Raw genomic sequence first — 16,944 nt, 5'->3', positions numbered from 1 at the left:
GTATTAATGAGAGTCACCTGTCAAAGAGCAAATATGTGGATGAAAATCTGCTGGGAGCCCTCAGTCTGGAGAGCTGTCAGCCCTGTAGGCTCTCAGGCTGTTGGTCCCCAGGACAGATCCACTCTGTAGTGCTATCTGGGTGTCTGCCTCTCAAATACCTTCAGCCCGACTGAATGGGGGTCTTCCGACCAAGCTGGTTCTCAGTACCCTCCCACTGCAAAGACCTTCTACACTAAGACCGCTTTTCTGGCTATTATCTCTCCTCTCTGAACTAGGTGGCAGTTCACTTTCGCAATTTTTAAACTGGGCAAAAAGGACTTGAATATGGCCAGAGGAGGGGAGGCAGGAGGCCACGCATGCAGGAATGTGCCTGGTGTACAAGGCCATACTGGCCGGAAGGCAGGCCTGGGTGAGGACACTCTGTTGTTGAGATGAAAATGCCCTGGGGGAAGAGAGGCGAATAGAGAAGGCATAAAAGAGAGTATAGCTAGGCACGATGTGCAGACACTGAGTCAATGAGACCCTCCTGCACTTCAGAGACAGGTCAGAGACACGGCCACAAGCCCCTCCTGTCCATATGCCCAGAGTTTAGAGACACCAAGGTCTTAGCGTCACCTGGAACCTCTGAGAAGTCATATCTTGATCTCCTTGACACTAAGACTTCAGAGATGCCCAGTTTCAAAAGAAGGTAAGCAAGGGGGATTCCTCCCACCACACTGGCAAAGATGAGGCACTCAATCAACACTCATTTTCCCCTCTCCCTTGCCCACCGAAAGTGACTGGTAAGCACAGCAGAAATCAAAACAAGCCATGTTGGAAAACGAGCAAATCCACATGTGTAAATGGAACTACAGCTCAAAGGCAGTCACACACTTGTCATTCTTGTTTCTTCCTCTCATGATATGGAAAGGCAGGTAGAAAGATCTCTTGAAGGTTGCTCCAAAGCCCATGGGAGTGAATGTTCTGGTGGACCTGGGGTTCTGCTGATGGACACCGGGCCACAAGGGGACAACGCCAGCACCAGGCCCCATCACCTCTGTGCCACTCATTAGTAGTCTGGTTGGTGGCCGCCAGGTACACAGCAAAGCACAGGTAGCCACCCAGGAGGAAGCTCAGGACCACAACAAAGCCCAGCATGAAGACAATCCGTGGAAAGGTCAGGAACAGGTACTAGGGGCAGAGAAACAGCAGTGCTGGACTGTGACATCCGTGAGGGTGAACACCCGCCAACCCTGGTCCTGCCAAGCCACCAGCGCTGCTTCCTCAGCCCACCTACCTGTGTCCAAATGTGACAAACTGAAAATAAACAGCTGACAAGCAGCCCAGGAATAATCCCAGTACATACGAGAGTTTCCTATGGGATGAATGAAGTGGTCACACAGAGGGAGAAGGGAAAGTTTACTCAGGAAATGTGTTATTCCAGTTAGCTAGCTATAAAAGAACGCAGACTTCATTCATCAAAACAAAATCCAGATGGACAAAAGAGATCAATGTCTTAAAATACAACCCCAAAAATAGATGTACAAGGATATTCATTGTATCACTGATTTTATCAGCCCCTCTTCCCAAAAGAAACAAGATTTTTCTTTTTTTTAAATAAATAGAAATGGGGGCCAGGCGGGGTGGCTGACGCCTGTAATCTCAGCATTTGGGGAAGCCAAGGTGAGCAGAACACTTGAGGTCAGAAGTTTGACACCAGCCTGGCCAGCATGGCCTTCTCTACTAAAAATATAAAAATTAGCCAGGGGTGGTGGCACATGCCTGTAATCCCAGTTACTTAGGAGGCTGAGGCAGGAGAGTCGCTTGAACCTGGGCAGTGAAGGTTACAATGAGCCAAGACTGTGCTACTGCACTACAGCCTAGACAATACAGTGAGACCCCATCTCAAAAAATAAAAATAAAAAATAGGCCAGGCATGGTGGCTCACGCCTGTAATCCCAGCACTTTGGGAGGCTGAGGTGGGTGAATCACAAGGTTGGGAGTTCAAGACCAGCCTGGCCAACATGGTGAAACCTCGTCTCTAAAAGTAAAATAAAATAAAATTAAAAATTAAAAAATCAGTAGAAACCGGGTCTTGCAGCCGGGCATGGTAGCTCACGCTTGTAATCCCAACACTTTGGGAGCCCGAGGCAGGCGGATCGCCTGAGGTCAGGAGTTTGACACCAGCCTGACCAACATGGAGAAACCCTGTCTCTACTAAGAATACAAAATTAGCTGGGCGTGGTGGCCTGTAATCCCAACTACTGGGGAGGCTGAGGCAGGAGAATCACTTGAACCCCAGAGGCAGAGGTTTCGGTAAGCTGAGATCACGCCATTGCACTCCAGCCTGGGCAACGAGAGCAAAACTCCATCTTAAAGAAAGAAAGAAAGAAAGAAACAGGGTCTTGCTCTGTTGCCCAGGCTGCTTTCAAACTCCTGGCCTCAAGTGATCTTCCCGCCTTGGCCTCCAAAATTGTGGGATTACAGGTGTAAGCCACCGTACCTGGCGAAGAAACAAGTTAACTGTCCATCCATCAGGAAGGGTAAAACTCTGGGATGGTCACACAATGGGAAAAAAAGGAGTCATTAAAAATGATGTCAATTTCTATGTACTGACTCTGAAAAGATTTAATATATTGACTAATGAGAAAGGTGAGATGCAAGGATTAGACTGTGATCTTGTTTGGGTAAAAACAAAACTGGCTGTGTCAGTGGTGTGTGATGACAGGAACAGGGCCGCTTAAAGTTTTTTGTTATTTTTGCAATAAGCAAAATGAAGAATTTAGAAAGTTTAGTATTTTTGAAAGTGACAAGAAAAGAGAACATTTAACAAAACTCCTGATGGAGGAGACTTTCTAGTTGAAGTTACAAAGAAGAGAGATTTGATGAGAAAGAATGTCTAAACTTTTCTATACCAACAAAAACGCTAAAAACCTAAAACCCCATTCCCAAGATCCAAAAGAACCACAAACAGAAAGCCAATATAACAAAAGACTAACTGTCATTATTATACAAAGACTTAAAATCAAAAGTTATTCCGGGCCAGTCATGCTGGCTCACACCTATAATCCCAGCACTTAGGGAGGCCAAGGTGGGAGCACTTGAGCCCAGGAGTTCCAGGTTATAGTGAGCTGTGATGCTACCACTGCACTCCAGCCTAGGTGACAGAGTGAGACACTGTCTTTTAAAAAAAAAAAAAAAGGGGGCCGGGCACGGTGGCTCACGCCTGTAATCCCAGCACTTTGGGAGGCCGAGGCGAGTGGATCACGAGGTCAAGAGATCAAGACCATCCTGGCCAACATGGTGAAACCCTGTCTCTACTAAAAATACAAAAAAATTAGCTGGGCATGGTGGTGCGTGCCTGTAGTCCCAGCTACTCGGGAGGCTGAGGCAGGAGAATTGCCTGAACCCAGGAGGCGGAGGTTGCGGTGAGCCGAGATCGCGCCATTGCACTCCAGCCTGGGTAACAAGAGCGAAACTCCATCTCAAAAAAAAAAAAAAAAAAAAGTTACCATACGACCCAGCAATTCCACTCCTAGGTGAATTTACCCAAGACACGTAAAAACATATGTCCATACAAAAAACTTATACATGAATGTTCATAGCAGTATTATTCAAAAATAGCCAAAATGTGAAAACACCAAAATATCCATCAACTGATGAACAAATAAATAACATTTGGTCTATCCATACAATGGAACGCTATTCAGTCATAAAAAAAAAAAAGAATGAAGTGAGGCCAGGCACGGTGGTTCACACCTGTAATCCTAGCACTTTGGGAGGCCAAGGTGGGTGGATCACTTGAGGTCAGGAGTTAGAGATCAGCCTGGCCTACATGGTAAAACCCCGTCTCTGCTAAACATACTAAAATTAGCCAGGCATGGTGGCACACGCCTATAATTCCAGCTACTCAGGAGACTGAGGCAGGAGAACCACTTGAACCTGGGAGACAGAGGTTGCGGCGAGCCAAGATCACACCATTGCCCCCTCCAGCCTGGGCAACAAGAGCAAAACTCCATCTGAAAAAAAAAAAAAAAAAAAAAAAAAACGGAGCCGGGCGTGATGGCTCATGCCTGTAATCCCAGCACTTTGGGAGGCAGAGGCGGAGGCGGGTGAATCACAAGGTCAGGAGTTCAAGACCAGCCTGGCCAACACAGTAAAACCCCGTCTCTCCTAAAAGTACAAAAATTAGCTGGGTGTGGTGGTGGGCGCCTGTAGTCCCAGCTATTCGGGAGGCTGAGGCAGGAGAATCGCTTGAACCCGGGAGGCAGAGGGTGCAGTGAGCCGAGATTGTGCCACTGAACTCTAGCCTGGGTGACAGAGGGAGACTCTGTCTCAAAAACAAACAAACAAAAGAATAAAGTAGATTCATGCTACAACATGAGTTAACCCTGAAAACCTTGTGCCACAAGAAAGAACCCAGTGGAAAAGACCATATGTTGCGTGATTCCATTTATACGAAGGGTCCAGAAAACACCAATCCGTAAAGACAGAAAGTAGATTAGTGATTCCCTGGGTCTGGGGGAGGAGGGAATGGGGAATGTCTCCTTTTGGGGATGATGAAATGTTCTGATATTAGATAGGGATAAGGGTTGCATAACTCTGTGAATATACTCATACCACTGAATGGTATACTTTAAAGGGTGAATTTTATGATATGTGAATTTTTTTTTTTTTTGAGACAGAGTTTTGCTCTTGTTGCCCAGGCTGGAGTGCAGTGGCATAAACTTGGCTCACTGCAACCTCTGCCTCCTGGGTTCAAGCAATTCTCCTGCCTCAGCCTCCTGAATATTTAGGTTTACAGGTACCCACCACCATGCCTGGCTAATTTTGTTGTATTTTTAGTAGAGACAGGGTTTCACCATGTTGGCCAGGCTGGTCTCCAACTCCTGACCGCAGGTGATCCAACTGCCTTGGCCTCCCAAAGTGCTGGGATTACAGGCGAGTCACCACACCCGGCCCAATATGTGAATTTTATACCAATTTAGAAAAAGAAAAAACTTAAGGGCCGAGCACAGTGGCTCACACCTGTAATCCCAGCACTTTGGGAGGCCAAGGCGGGCAGATCACGAGGTCAGGAGCTCAAGACCAGCCTGGCCAATATGGTGAAACCCCATCTCTACTAAAAATACAAAAATTAGCTGGGCATAGTGGTGTGCGCCTATAGTCCCAGCTATTCAGGAGGCTGAGGCAGAAGAATCGCTTGAACCCAGGAGGCAGAGGTTGCAGTGAGCCGAGACTGTACCAGTGCACTCCAGCCTGGGTGACAGAGCAAGACTCCATCTCAGAAAAAAAAAAAAGAAAAAGAAAAAGGAAACAACTTCATGTTTGTTAGTTTTTGAGACAGAGTCTTGCTCTGTCACCCAGGCTGCAGTGCAGTGGCGAGATCTCAGCTCACTGCAACCTCTGCCTCCTGGCTTCAAGCGATTCTTGTGCCTTAGCCTCCCGAGTAGCTCGGACTGCAGGCACATGCCACCACACTCGGCTAATCTGTTGTATTTTAGCAGAGACAGGGTTTCACCATGTTGGCCAGGCTGGTCTCAAACTCCTGAGCCCAGGCAATCTGCCTGTCTTGGCCTCTCAAAGTACTAGGATTACAGGCATGAACCACTGTGCCCAACCCCAGCTCATTTTTGTATTTTTTGTAGACACAGGCTCTCTACAAGAGACCAGTTATTCACTCATCAGTTGATGGACATTTGGGTGTTGCCCAAGCTGGTCCTGAACTCCTGGCCTCATGTGATCCTCCCACCTCAGCCTTCAAAAGTGCTGGCATCACAGGCATAAGCCACAGTGCCCCACCTAACTTCATGCTTTTACTGGGAAATAAATGTCCTTTTTGCAATTCTGAAACTTGAAGTCAGAAACCTACAGCATAATTACCTGAATAAGAAAGACCGTGTCCATAATGTGGAGGTGTCCAAAGTCATCAATGTAAGTCTCCTGGTACAGGTTTGACATCACCACCAAGTGGACCAGAAAAGCGGTGCTCACAATGGCGACAGTGGCAGCCGAGGCCGTCAAGGTCAAGAGGTAGATGAGGAAGTACCTGATGTTCCAGGCCCCGATGCAGTTGTTCACCCAAACACAGTGATGGTCAAAACGGTGCACACACCAGTTACACACACCTGCACAGAATTGAGGGGACAAGTGCTGGGATGGTGCCTGATGAGACAAGGAAACCGCACACCCGCTGAGATTTTCACAATCTGACCACTGGATGTATGATCGGGGGAAATGGCAGCTGCTTAGTTCCAAACTAAGCTTTTGGAACTGCAGTGTCCAGTACAAAAGCCACCAGCCAAATGTGGGTATTGAGCACGTGCAAACTGACTACAAGAAACATCTGAGGTAGTGGTGGCACGCACCTGTGGTCTCAGCTATGCAGAGGCTAGGCCAGAGGATCGCTTGGGCACGGGAGGTCAAGGCTGCAGTGAACTATAAATTGCGCCACTGCACTCCAGCCTAGGTAACAGAGTGACACCCTATCTCAAAAAAAAAAAAAAAAAGGAAAGGACATTTTGTCAATGTTGGCAAATTTACAGTTGTTTTTTTACTACAATACTCCTTTGAATTCAGTGTGAATATGGAGGCAACAAAAAAGTTAGTGAATTTACTTCACTTGGACAGACATAATTTTAAAACTGATGTTTCTGCTTTAAAGTCAATTCTTCTGATTAAGATGAGGCATTATGTCAATGTAGACATGGATGGTAAAGGACAATGATTCTTGTGTTACCAAATTCAGATATTGGAAAACTTTTAAGAATTTCTGGATATAGGTTGCATATGTGAGTCTACCTTTTCAACTGTACATTTTATTAAATTTAAATACACATTTTATTAAATCTAAATTCTAAAACGAAAATTTGGTTTCCAAATCAAGATATGCTGTAAATATAAAATACATACCAGATTTTAAAGGCTTAGTATGAAAAGCAGAATATAAACAATCTGATGAAGAATTTTTTACATTGATTACATGTTAAAATGGTATTTTGCATATGTTAGGTTAAATAAAACCCTGATTAAAACTGTCTCCAAGCACAGCTACATTTTGAAAAATACTTTTCTGTTTTTGTGCCCACAGAAAAAAGAAAAATATTTTTAAAAATTGTTTCTTTTCATGGCTTTTTTTTTGAGACAGGGTCTCACTCTGTTGCTGAGGCTGGAGTGCGGCAGTTTAATTATAGTTTACTGCAGCCTCAATCTCCTGGGCTCAAGTGATCCTCCCGCCTCAGCCTCTTAAGTAGCTAGGACTACAGACACATGCCACCATGCCCGCTAACTTTTGTATTTTTTGTAAAGGTGGGGTTTCCCCATGGTGCCAGGCTGGTTTTGAACTCCTAGGCTCAAGAGATCAGCCTGCTTCCCAAAGTACTGGGATTCCAGGCATGAGCTGCTGTGCCCGGTCATATTCTATTTTTGTTAGACAGCACTGGTCTAGAATTTTGGGCCCTCCCAGAAGACTAGGTTTTGCAGGACTGAAATCTGCAAACACAACATCCCACAGAAACATCTTGTCCTGCCCTATGGTAAGGGAACGGCTGTTATGCCCAGGGATGAGAACTGTCTACTACACAAGAACACAAACCCTGACCCTCAGTCATGTGAAAGAAACCATTATCTCAACTCTGTAAGTAGTGGCTACACTATGTCTGGGGGTGAACTATAGATTCAGGAAACATTCCTTCACAGACAAAGCCCACACGTGTGCTGTTGGGGGTGCCACTGGAGCCACGAGAGCCACACTCACTGCAGTGCTTGGATCGAGCTGGTTTCCTTAAATCACAAGTAGAGCACCTCACGTTCTTCGGAAACATCACTTCATCAAATTCATAAACATGAAGAAATAATAGTTCATTTGCTTTTGTTATAATGCCTGGAAAAAGTAAGGACATATGTCAGTTTCGCATAATATGGTGGAGGGGATGGTCACAAAACCCATCCTGATAAAACACAACCGAAATCTTGAATATCTTTTTTTGAGATGGAGTTTCACTCTTGTTGCCCAAACTAGAGTGCAATGGCGCAATCTCAGCTCACTGTAACCTCCGCCTCCTGGGTTCAAGCAATTCTCCTGCCTTAGCCTCCCAAGTAGCTGGGATTACAGGCACGCACCACCATGTTCAGCCCATTTTTTGTATTTTTAGTAGAAACAGGGTTTCACCATGTTGGCCAGGCTGGTCTCAAACTCCTAACCTCAGGTGATCCACCCGCCTCGGCCTCCCAAAGTGCTGGGATTACATGTGTGAGCCACTGTGCCCAGCCGCTATCTTTAATATCTTAAGCAATTACTTATTTTTTGTTTTGGACACAGAGTCTCACTTTGTTGCCCAGGCTGAAGTGCAGTGGAACAATCTCAGCTCACTGCAACCTCCCTCCTGGGTTCAAGCAATTCTCCCAGAGCAGTAGCTAGGATTACCGGTGTGTGTTATCACGCCTGGCTAATTTTTGTATTTTTAATTTTTTTTTTAGTAGAGATGTGGTTTTACCATGTTGGCCTGGCTGGTCTCAAACTCCCAACCTCAGGTGAACCTCCCACCTCAGCCTCCCAAAGTGCTGGGATTACAGGTGTGAGCCACCACGGCCGGCCAAGCAATTCATTTTGAATAATGGCTTTACTGAGACATAACTCATTAACCTAATTCACCCATTTAAAGTGTAGAATTCAGCACAATTGTACACAAAGTGTGCAAGGCCACTCCTTGTTTGCAGCACTATTGGTAAGACAGAGGAGCTGTCCCCATGCTGTATGCTAAGAGCCTCAACTTACCAGGATTGGTTACACAAGTGAGGGTGAACGAAAACAGGTTTACAATTAGCAGCAGATAGGGCAGAAAGAGGTAATACAAGGAGAACTCTAGCTCTTGACAGTGGCCAAATACTTCCCAGGTGTACTCAGTATAAACCATCCCTTGCAGGACCAGGTGCAGGACAATGAAGATGTGGTTTCTGAAAGGAAACAGGCATATGGCTTGTTCATGGGGGCTTCTACTTGAAGAAATCACAAAATACTAAAGAAAGTAACCGAGGGCCAACCACTTCCTTTGGGCTTGAGATAATAGTAAGAACTACACAGAAAACCATGTGAGGCTGGACGCGGTGGCTCACACCTTGGGAGCACTTTGGGAGGCTGAGGCGAGCAGATCACGAGGTCAAGAGATTGAGACCATCTTGGCCAACATGGTGAAACCCCATCTCTACTAAAAATACAAAAATTTAGCTGGGCCTTGTGGCACGCACCTGTAGTCCCAGCTACTCAGGAAGCTGAGGCAGGAGAATCACTTGAACCCAGGAGGCAGAGGTTGCAGTGAGCCGAGATCACACCACTGCATTCCAGCCTGGGCAACAGAGCGAGACTCTGTCTTAAAAAAACCATGTGAAACATTCTGCATGTATTTAACAGAAATACATGTCAGTATTTTCCCAATCTTTAAATATCACTATTTAAAAGCAGACAAGTTAAAACCTCAGTCTCAAAAGGCAGACTGACTATGAGTAGAGGTTCCCAACTTAGGATTCATGATTCTTTCCGGCATTCTTTCCCTCAGCATGCTGGAAACCACAAGGAGCTTCCTGAAGCTAGAGGATCACAACAATTAATAAAGCAGAAAAGAGGATATTTAAACTCTGAAATATAAATACCGTGTATGGAAAAGGTAATGAAGCAATCTGTGCATGGCTCTCTGAAGACATTCTGGAATTATATAGGAAAATATCTGAAAAGCAAAGAGAAAGACTCAATTTCATTTCTCATTTCTTCTCCCAAACGAATCAGACACTCCACATACAGCTGGCAATATGGGTGATGGCAAGTTGTTTCTGTATATGGGTAAAGAAGTGGTTCAGGTGCTCTTTCCCCAGCCTGGGATCAATCCCAGGTTCCAGTGTCCCCACCCAGATCACTGGGCATTATTAGCCCAGGTCCCTCCCAAGTCCACACCTTTCCATGGGTTGCTTGCCCCAGTTTTGCTCACTTTGATCCCTGAAGGAGGGGGCCAGCCGATGCTGAGCCTTCTGCTCATACCTCCCCCAGAGTCACCCATCAAGCCCCCCAGGCATTGCTCACATCCATGCCCAATCACAAGCATTTAATCCAGAGGAAATCAATCCAAGCAACCTCTTCTCTCAAAGCACCACCTCTTCTCTGAGCTAAAAGAACATGTTCTAACCCAATGCAAAGAAACTAAGAACCTTGAAAAAAGGTTTGACGAAATGCTAACGAGAATGGACAATTTAGAGAGGAATATAAGTGAATTAATGGAGCTGAAAAACACAATACGAGAACTTTGCGAAGTATGCACAAGTTTTAACAGTCGAATTGATCAAGCAGAAGAAAGGATATCAGAGGTCGAAGACCAACTCAATGAAATAAAACGAGAAGACAAGACTAGAGAAAAAAGCGTAAAAAGGAATGAGCAAAGTGTCTAAGAAATATGGGACTATGTGAAAAGACCTAATCTACGTTTGATAGGTGTACCTGAATGTGACGAAGAGAATGAATCCAAGCTGGAAAATATTCTTCAGGATATTATCCAGGAAAACTTTCCCAACCTAGCAAGGCAGGACAATACTCAACTCCAGGTAATACAGAGAACACCACAAAGATATTCCTCAAGAAGAGCAACCCCAAGGCACATAATCGTTAGATTCACCAGGGTTGAAATGAAGGAGAAAATACTAAGGGCAGCCAGAGAGAAAGGTCAGGTTACCCACAAAGGGAAGCCTATCAGACTCTCAGCGGATCTCTCAGCAGAAACCCTACAAGTCAGAAGAGAGTGGGGGCCAATATTCAACACCCTTAAAGAAAAGAACTTTCAACCCAGAATTTCATATCCAGCCAAGCTAAGCTTCATAAGTGAAGGAAAAATAAAATTTTTTGTGAACAAGCAAGTACTCAGAGATTTCATCACCACGAGGCCGGCTTTACAGGAGCTTCTGAAAGAAGCACTACACATAGAAAGGAACAACCAGTATCAGCCATTCCAAAAACATACCAAAAGGTAAAGAGCATCACCATAATGAAGAATCTACATCAACTAATGGGCAAAACAGCCAGCTAGCATTAAATGGTAGTATTAAACTCACATATATCAATATTGATCCTAAATTTAAATGGACTAGATGCCCCAATCAAAAGACACGGACAGGCAAATTGGATAAAAAGCCAAAACCCATCGGTGTGCTGCATCCAGACCCATCTCACATGCAAGGATACACAGGGACTCAAAATAAAGGGATGGAGGAAGATTTACCAACCAAATGGAGAGCAAAAAAAAAAATAAAATAAAGCAGGAGTTGCAATTGTCGTCTCTGATAAAATAGACTTTAAAGCAACAAAGACCAAAAGAGACAAAGAAGGACATTACATAATGGTAAAAGGATCAATGCAACAAGAAGAGCTAACGATCCTGAATATATATGCACCCAATACAGGAGCACCCAGATACATAAGGCAAGCTCTTAATGACTTACAAAGAGACTCAGACTCCCACACAATAATAATGGGAGACTTTAACACCACATTGTCAATATTAGACAGATCAACGAGACAGAAAATTAACAAGGATATCCAGAACTTGAACTCAGACCTGGAACAAGTAAACTTAATAAACATTTACAGAACTCTCCACCCCAAATCCACAAAACATACATTCTTCTCAGTATTACATCGCACCTATTCTAAAAGTGACCACATAATTGGAAGTAAATCACTCCTCAGCAATTGCATAGCATTTCACAGGTTTAAATGAAATATTGGTTGGCTGCTTGTTATTTTCCTCCCTTATTCCTTCCTGTTTCCACTGTTAAGCACAATTATTGGCATAAAAGAGGTTTTTAATACCCATTTCTAGACTGCATTCTAGCCTGGGCAATAGAGCAAGATTCCCATTCTCTCTCCCTTTTTCTTCCTCTTTCTTTCTCTCTTTCATTCTTTTTTTCTTTCTTTTTTTCTTTTTCTAAAAAAAAAAGGGGCCGGGCGCGGTGGCTCACCCCTGTAATCCCAGCACTTTGGGAGGCCGAGGCGGGAGATCGAGACCATCCTGGTCAACATGGTGAAACGCTGTCTCTACTAAAAATACAAAAAATTAGCTGGGCACAGTGGCGTGTGCCTGTAATCCCAGCTACTCAGGAGGCTGAGGCAGGAGAATTGCCTGAACCCAGGAGGCAGAGGTTGTGGTGAGCCGAGATCACGCCATTGCACTCCAGCCTGGGTAATAAGAGTGAAACTCCGTCTCAAAAAAAAAAAGGCACCACCACAAGAGGACTTTCAGCAGGAACAAAAAACACACACAGAGGCTGTGGAATGTCCCATAACAACTGCCATCAATGAAATCAATCAATCAATAAACTTAAATGGCATCTTCGTTGTTGTTGAGACAGGGTCTCACTCTATAGTCCAGACTGGAGGGCAGCAGCATGATCATAGTTCACTGCAACTTCAAACTCCTGGCTAAAGGGATCCTCCTGCCTCAGCTTCCTGGGTAGCTGAAATTACAGGTGTGAGTCACTGCACCCAGCCTGGCATCTCTTTTTTGTCCTGTAGTGAACCCGGTGAGTCTCTTAGACTAGCACAGTATTCAAACTCCAATGGTATCCAAGGATCATCCTCACCTGTGCTCCTCCCCTGACCAGGCCTTTCAAGCAGTGGGTTTTCGAGCAGATGCAGATCAGAACCAGACCCATCAGCACCGAAGCTAGGTAGAACAAGAAGAGGACCAGAAAGTCCATCCTGGGGCTACAAAGGAACAGAAAGAGTGTGACTATCTGCTACTGAAAGGTTTCTTCCATGGCACATATTCTCAGACGTCAACTCCCAAAAGGCTACCAAAACAGAATTCATCTAGACTTTAATGACATCTCAAACCAAAAAGCAGAAAAACAAACAGAATTCACCAATCCTTAGGCACACACAACAGAGGCCTGCTGCCTCTCAGTGGGGCCTTCCAAATGATCCTGAGCTCCCTCCATCAAGATAAAATTCTGGGCCAGGTGCAATGGCTCATGCCTGTAATCTCAGCACTTTGGGAGGCCGAGGTGCGCAGATCACTTGAGCTCAGGAGTTCAAGACCACCCTGGGAAACACAGTGAGACTGTCTCGATTAAAAAATATATATATATATATTCATATATATCTTTTTTTAACAGTTTCACTCTTGTTGCCCAGGCTGGAGTGCAGTGGCATGATCTCGGCTCACGGCAACCTCTGCCTCCCAGGTTCAAGCAATTCTCCTGCCTCAGCCTCCCTAAAAGCTGGGATTACAGGTGTACACCCCACACCTGGCTAATTTTTGTATATTTAGTAAAGACGAGGTTTCACCACATTGGCCAGGCTGGTCTCAAACTCCTGACCTCAGGTGATCGGCCTACCTCAGCCTCCCAAAGTGCTGGGATTACAGGCGTGAGCCACCAGCCCCAGCCCAAGATAAAAATATTGAATCTAATTCTGTGGCCTGCCTTTGGGGCATCTCCAACCTGCTAACCCAAAATAAAGTGAGAAAGAAAATGTATCCACCTTCCTTGCCTCCAGACACAAATCATTCTTTTACTTCCTTAAATATTCACAAAGATACAGGAGGTGCTCCAAAGAATCTTCTGACAATGCCTTGAGAACAAGCATCCCCTAGAGGCAGTGAGGAGCCCTGCACCCAGAATCAGGCATCCTGTCCTAAAAAGCATCCCTCCAGGACACTGTCCACAACCATCAGGGATCACCCTCTGGAACCAGAGTCAACACACAGGCCTGTGTTAAGAAATTGGATACTGGATGTTATGTTAAGATATTGGATACCGGGGCTGGGCGCGGTGGCAAGTTGGGAGGCCAAGGTGGGCAGATCACAAGGTCAGGAGTTTGAAACAAGCCTGACCAACATGGTGAAACCCTGTCTCTACTAAAAAATACAAAATTAGCTGGGCGTGGTGGCACGTGCTTGTAATCCCAGCTACTCAGGAGGCTGAGACAGGAGAACTGCTTAAACTCACGAGGCGGAGGTTGCAGTGAGCTGAGATCACACCACCACGTTCCAGCCTATGTGACAGAGCGAGACTTTGTCTCAAAAAAAAAAAAAAAAAAAAACAACTAGATACTGGAATTCTTTTCCATAGTGTAGTGGTTTAAAAAAAAAATAGAAAAGAAAAAAAAGTACTGGAACTTGCTGGCCATAGTGGCTCGTGCGTATAATCCCAGCACTTTGGAAGGCTGAGGTGGGAGGATCACTTGAACCCAGGAGTTCAAGACCGGCCTGGGCAACATAGCGAGACCCCATCTCTACAAAAAAATACAAAAATTAGCCGGATGTGGTTGTGCATGCCTTTGGTCCCCAATACTTAGGAGGCTGAGGTGGGAGGATTACTTGAGCACAGGAATTCAAGCCTGGGCAACAGCGTGAGACCCTGTCTCAAAAACAAACAAAAAAAGATACCAGAACTGGTTACTTTTGACCTTAGCATTTATGATTCCGGGCGTGAAATACAAGTGTGATAACCAAACAAGAAACTACTCATCACATGATAGGGTTAAGAGCAAACAGCAGCAATGCTCACAGCGCGATTCAGGGTGCCCAGCCTACATTTCTCTTGGATAATTTTCAGCCAGCAGCTCTGGCATTCCTCCTCCCCACATTCATAGATAATTCAAACAGCAGCTCCTCTGGGGCAGCACTCTGCACGTGGCACAACCCGTAGCTGCCGGACATGGTTCTTCCAGGAGCTTGGATCTGGCTACAGAGACACATCAATTCAACACCCACATAAGACAAGAGTAGCAGTCAAAGGCAGATACATTGTGGAAAAGAATTTGGAAGTAGGGGATGTTCAGCACCCCCAGCATGAAGGGGTAAGACTTTGGGAGAAATGGCACAGGCTCAGTTGCTCAGGCCTGCTCCCAAATCTTTGGGAGGCCAAGGCAGGAGGATCACTTGAGGCCAAGAGTTCGAGGCTAGCCTAGGCAACATAGTGAGACCACCGTCCCTACATAAAAATTTAAAAACCACCAGGGCGTGGTGGCGCACCTGTGGTCCCAGCTACTTGGGAGGCCGAGGTGAGGATCACTTGAGCCCAGGAGGTCCAGGCTGCAGTGAGCTGTGATCCTGCCACTGCCCTCCAGCCTGGGCCACAGAGCAGCACCCCATAAATAAAAATAATAAAATAGGCCCGGCGTGGTGGCCCACTCCTCTAATCCTAGCACTCTGGGAGGCCCAGGCGGGTGGATTAGCTGAGGTCAGGAGTTCGTGACCAGCCTGACCAATATGGTTAAACCCCATCCCTACTAAATACAAAAAAATTAGTCGGGTGCGATGGCGCATGCCTGTAATCCTAGCTACTCGGGTGGAATCGCTTCAACCCGGAAGGCGGAGGTTGCAGTGAGCCGAGATCACGCCACTGCACTCCAGCCTGGGCAACAAGAGCGAAACTCCGTCTCAAAATAATAATAATAATAATAATAATAATAATAAAGACTTTGACAGAAACAGCTGGTTGGGAAAAAATAAGCCAAGCCTTGGGTCTCTCCTTGCCCCTCCCCAGTAGGGCCTCCCGAAGCTGCCCCCATCAAGGCACCTCCTGGACGGGCCTGGCCAGAGCTTTCCCTGCGTACTAGAGCCTGGTAGAGGAACGCGGAGTGCAGCAGGCTCGGAAGGGACAACAGGCCGCCCGGGACTCGGGGGAGGTGGGGGTGGGACGGCGGCCCCACACATAAGGGGGTAAGGGAGGGTCAGGGGAGGAGACCGACGGTCATGGGACAGCATAAGCTTCAGACAGCTCCGCGAAGGCTGCCTTACCACCAGCCTCTGCCAACCGCCAGGCGCTCGACTCCGGCGCCTCCTGGGCGCGCCACCAGACTTCCTGCGACCTCGTGACGTCAGCGAGGCGCCCCTGCGAGACCGACTTCCGGCGGAAGCGCGCGAGGGCAGACGCGAGTTGCCGGGCTGATCTCGCGGTGACCTCCCCGTTGTCCTCGCAGCCAGCCTGGGGACCTCTGTGGCCAGGTGTAACCGCTGGGAAGTGCGATTTTATTTTATTTATTTTATTACATTTTTTAAGTTTACTTATGTATTCATTCATTCAAAAACAGCGTCGCTCTGTTGCCCAAGCTCGAGTGCAATGGCGCTATCACAGCTCACTGCCTCAGCCTCCCACGTAGCTGGGACCACAGGTACATGCCACCACACCCGTCTAATTTTTATTTTTTGTAGAGACGGGGGTCTCCCTATGTTGCCCAAGCTGATCTCGAAACTCCTGGGCTCAAGCGATCCTCCCACTTCCACCTCCCAAAGTGTTGAGATTACAGGCGTTTGAGTCCCTGAACTGGGCTGTAAGTGGGATTTTAGAGCAGTATTGCCAGGAGACTTACAGGAGGACCGACCTGGGCCTGGTGGGGGAGGCAACGCTGGGGCTGTGACGGACTAAGCTGCCCTGCGGCCTGGGCAGAGCCCAGTCATGTCCCAGCTCAGCCTAACAGGGGGATCCGGGTGGCCCAGGGCAGTCACACTTAGGGGGCCCTGAAACTGTCTGCGTGGTGGACAGAGTTTGCTTCCAGCCACCCACACTGTTGAGACCTAGCTGAACAGTTCCAGCATCTTCCGTTGCAGAAGTGGCAGAAAGCACAATGTGTATCCATCAGTCAGATTCCACTCAACGTGTGTCCTTGCTCCCGATGACAAGGACATCTTGCTCTGCACAGCCCTGAATATCCTCTCCCTGAGGCAGTGAACATGCTTGACCACAAACCTTGAGGATAAAAGGGAAGGCTGTTTGATGCTAGGCAGACTTGGGGTAACAAGAGCTGCTTCCAAACATAGCCCTGAGAAGGCCCCGTGGGGTGTCCTTTGCTCTGACCGTCTCTGAATCAGCTGAAGCCAGGGTCTATTCTTGATGCCTCTGAAGACCTGAGCCAGGCCTGTCCTCCTTTGAGGGGAAGTGTCTGATCTCCAAACACTGGCCTTAAAACTCTTCTCTTTTCCT

The 16,944-nt window shown here is 46.5% G+C and overlaps 1 protein-coding gene across 5 annotated transcripts; it reads right to left on the bottom strand.

Moving 5' to 3' along the window:
• Window positions 1–860: 860 nt before the first annotated feature.
• On the bottom strand, window positions 861–15,841 carry ZDHHC4 (zinc finger DHHC-type palmitoyltransferase 4). 5 transcript variants are annotated; one of them, XM_012455470.2, is made up of 8 exons: window positions 15,762–15,833; window positions 14,527–14,703; window positions 12,598–12,721; window positions 9,628–9,701; window positions 8,756–8,934; window positions 7,736–7,861; window positions 5,863–6,107; window positions 861–1,170 (listed from the first exon to the last, which is right to left on the bottom strand). In XM_012455470.2, exons 3-8 carry the CDS (start codon window positions 12,712–12,714, stop codon window positions 877–879), a joined length of 1,035 nt encoding a protein of 344 aa, XP_012310893.2. In that variant the 5' UTR covers window positions 12,715–12,721; window positions 14,527–14,703; window positions 15,762–15,833; the 3' UTR covers window positions 861–876. The 5 variants fall into 5 exon arrangements, with proteins under 5 accessions (XP_012310893.2, XP_012310894.2, XP_012310892.2 ...); XM_012455471.2 differs by lacking the exon at window positions 14,527–14,703 and having other exon boundaries at window positions 15,762–15,841; XM_012455469.2 differs by lacking the exon at window positions 15,762–15,833 and having other exon boundaries at window positions 14,527–15,499.
• Window positions 15,842–16,944: the final 1,103 nt, after the last annotated feature.

Source organism: Aotus nancymaae, unplaced genomic scaffold (assembly GCF_030222135.1).
Source record: "Aotus nancymaae isolate 86718 unplaced genomic scaffold, 86718_ANA_hifiasm-v0.15.2.pri h1tg000015l_0, whole genome shotgun sequence".
Lineage (NCBI taxonomy): Eukaryota > Metazoa > Chordata > Mammalia > Primates > Aotidae > Aotus > Aotus nancymaae.
This window is presented reverse-complemented; position numbering and strand designations above follow the sequence as displayed.

Coding starts and splice junctions, on each gene's coding strand:
- ZDHHC4 (XM_012455471.2), bottom strand. CDS start 12,714: ATGGACTTTCTGGTCCTCTTCTTGTTCTACCTAGCTTCGGTGCTGATG. Junction 9,702..12,597: donor TGGTCAGGGGAGGAGCACAG/GTGAGGATGATC, acceptor TTTGCTTTTCAG/ATATTTTCCTATATAATTCC. Junction 1,171..5,862: donor ACACGGTCTTTCTTATTCAG/GTAATTATGCTG, acceptor CTCTGCCCCTAG/TACCTGTTCCTGACCTTTCC.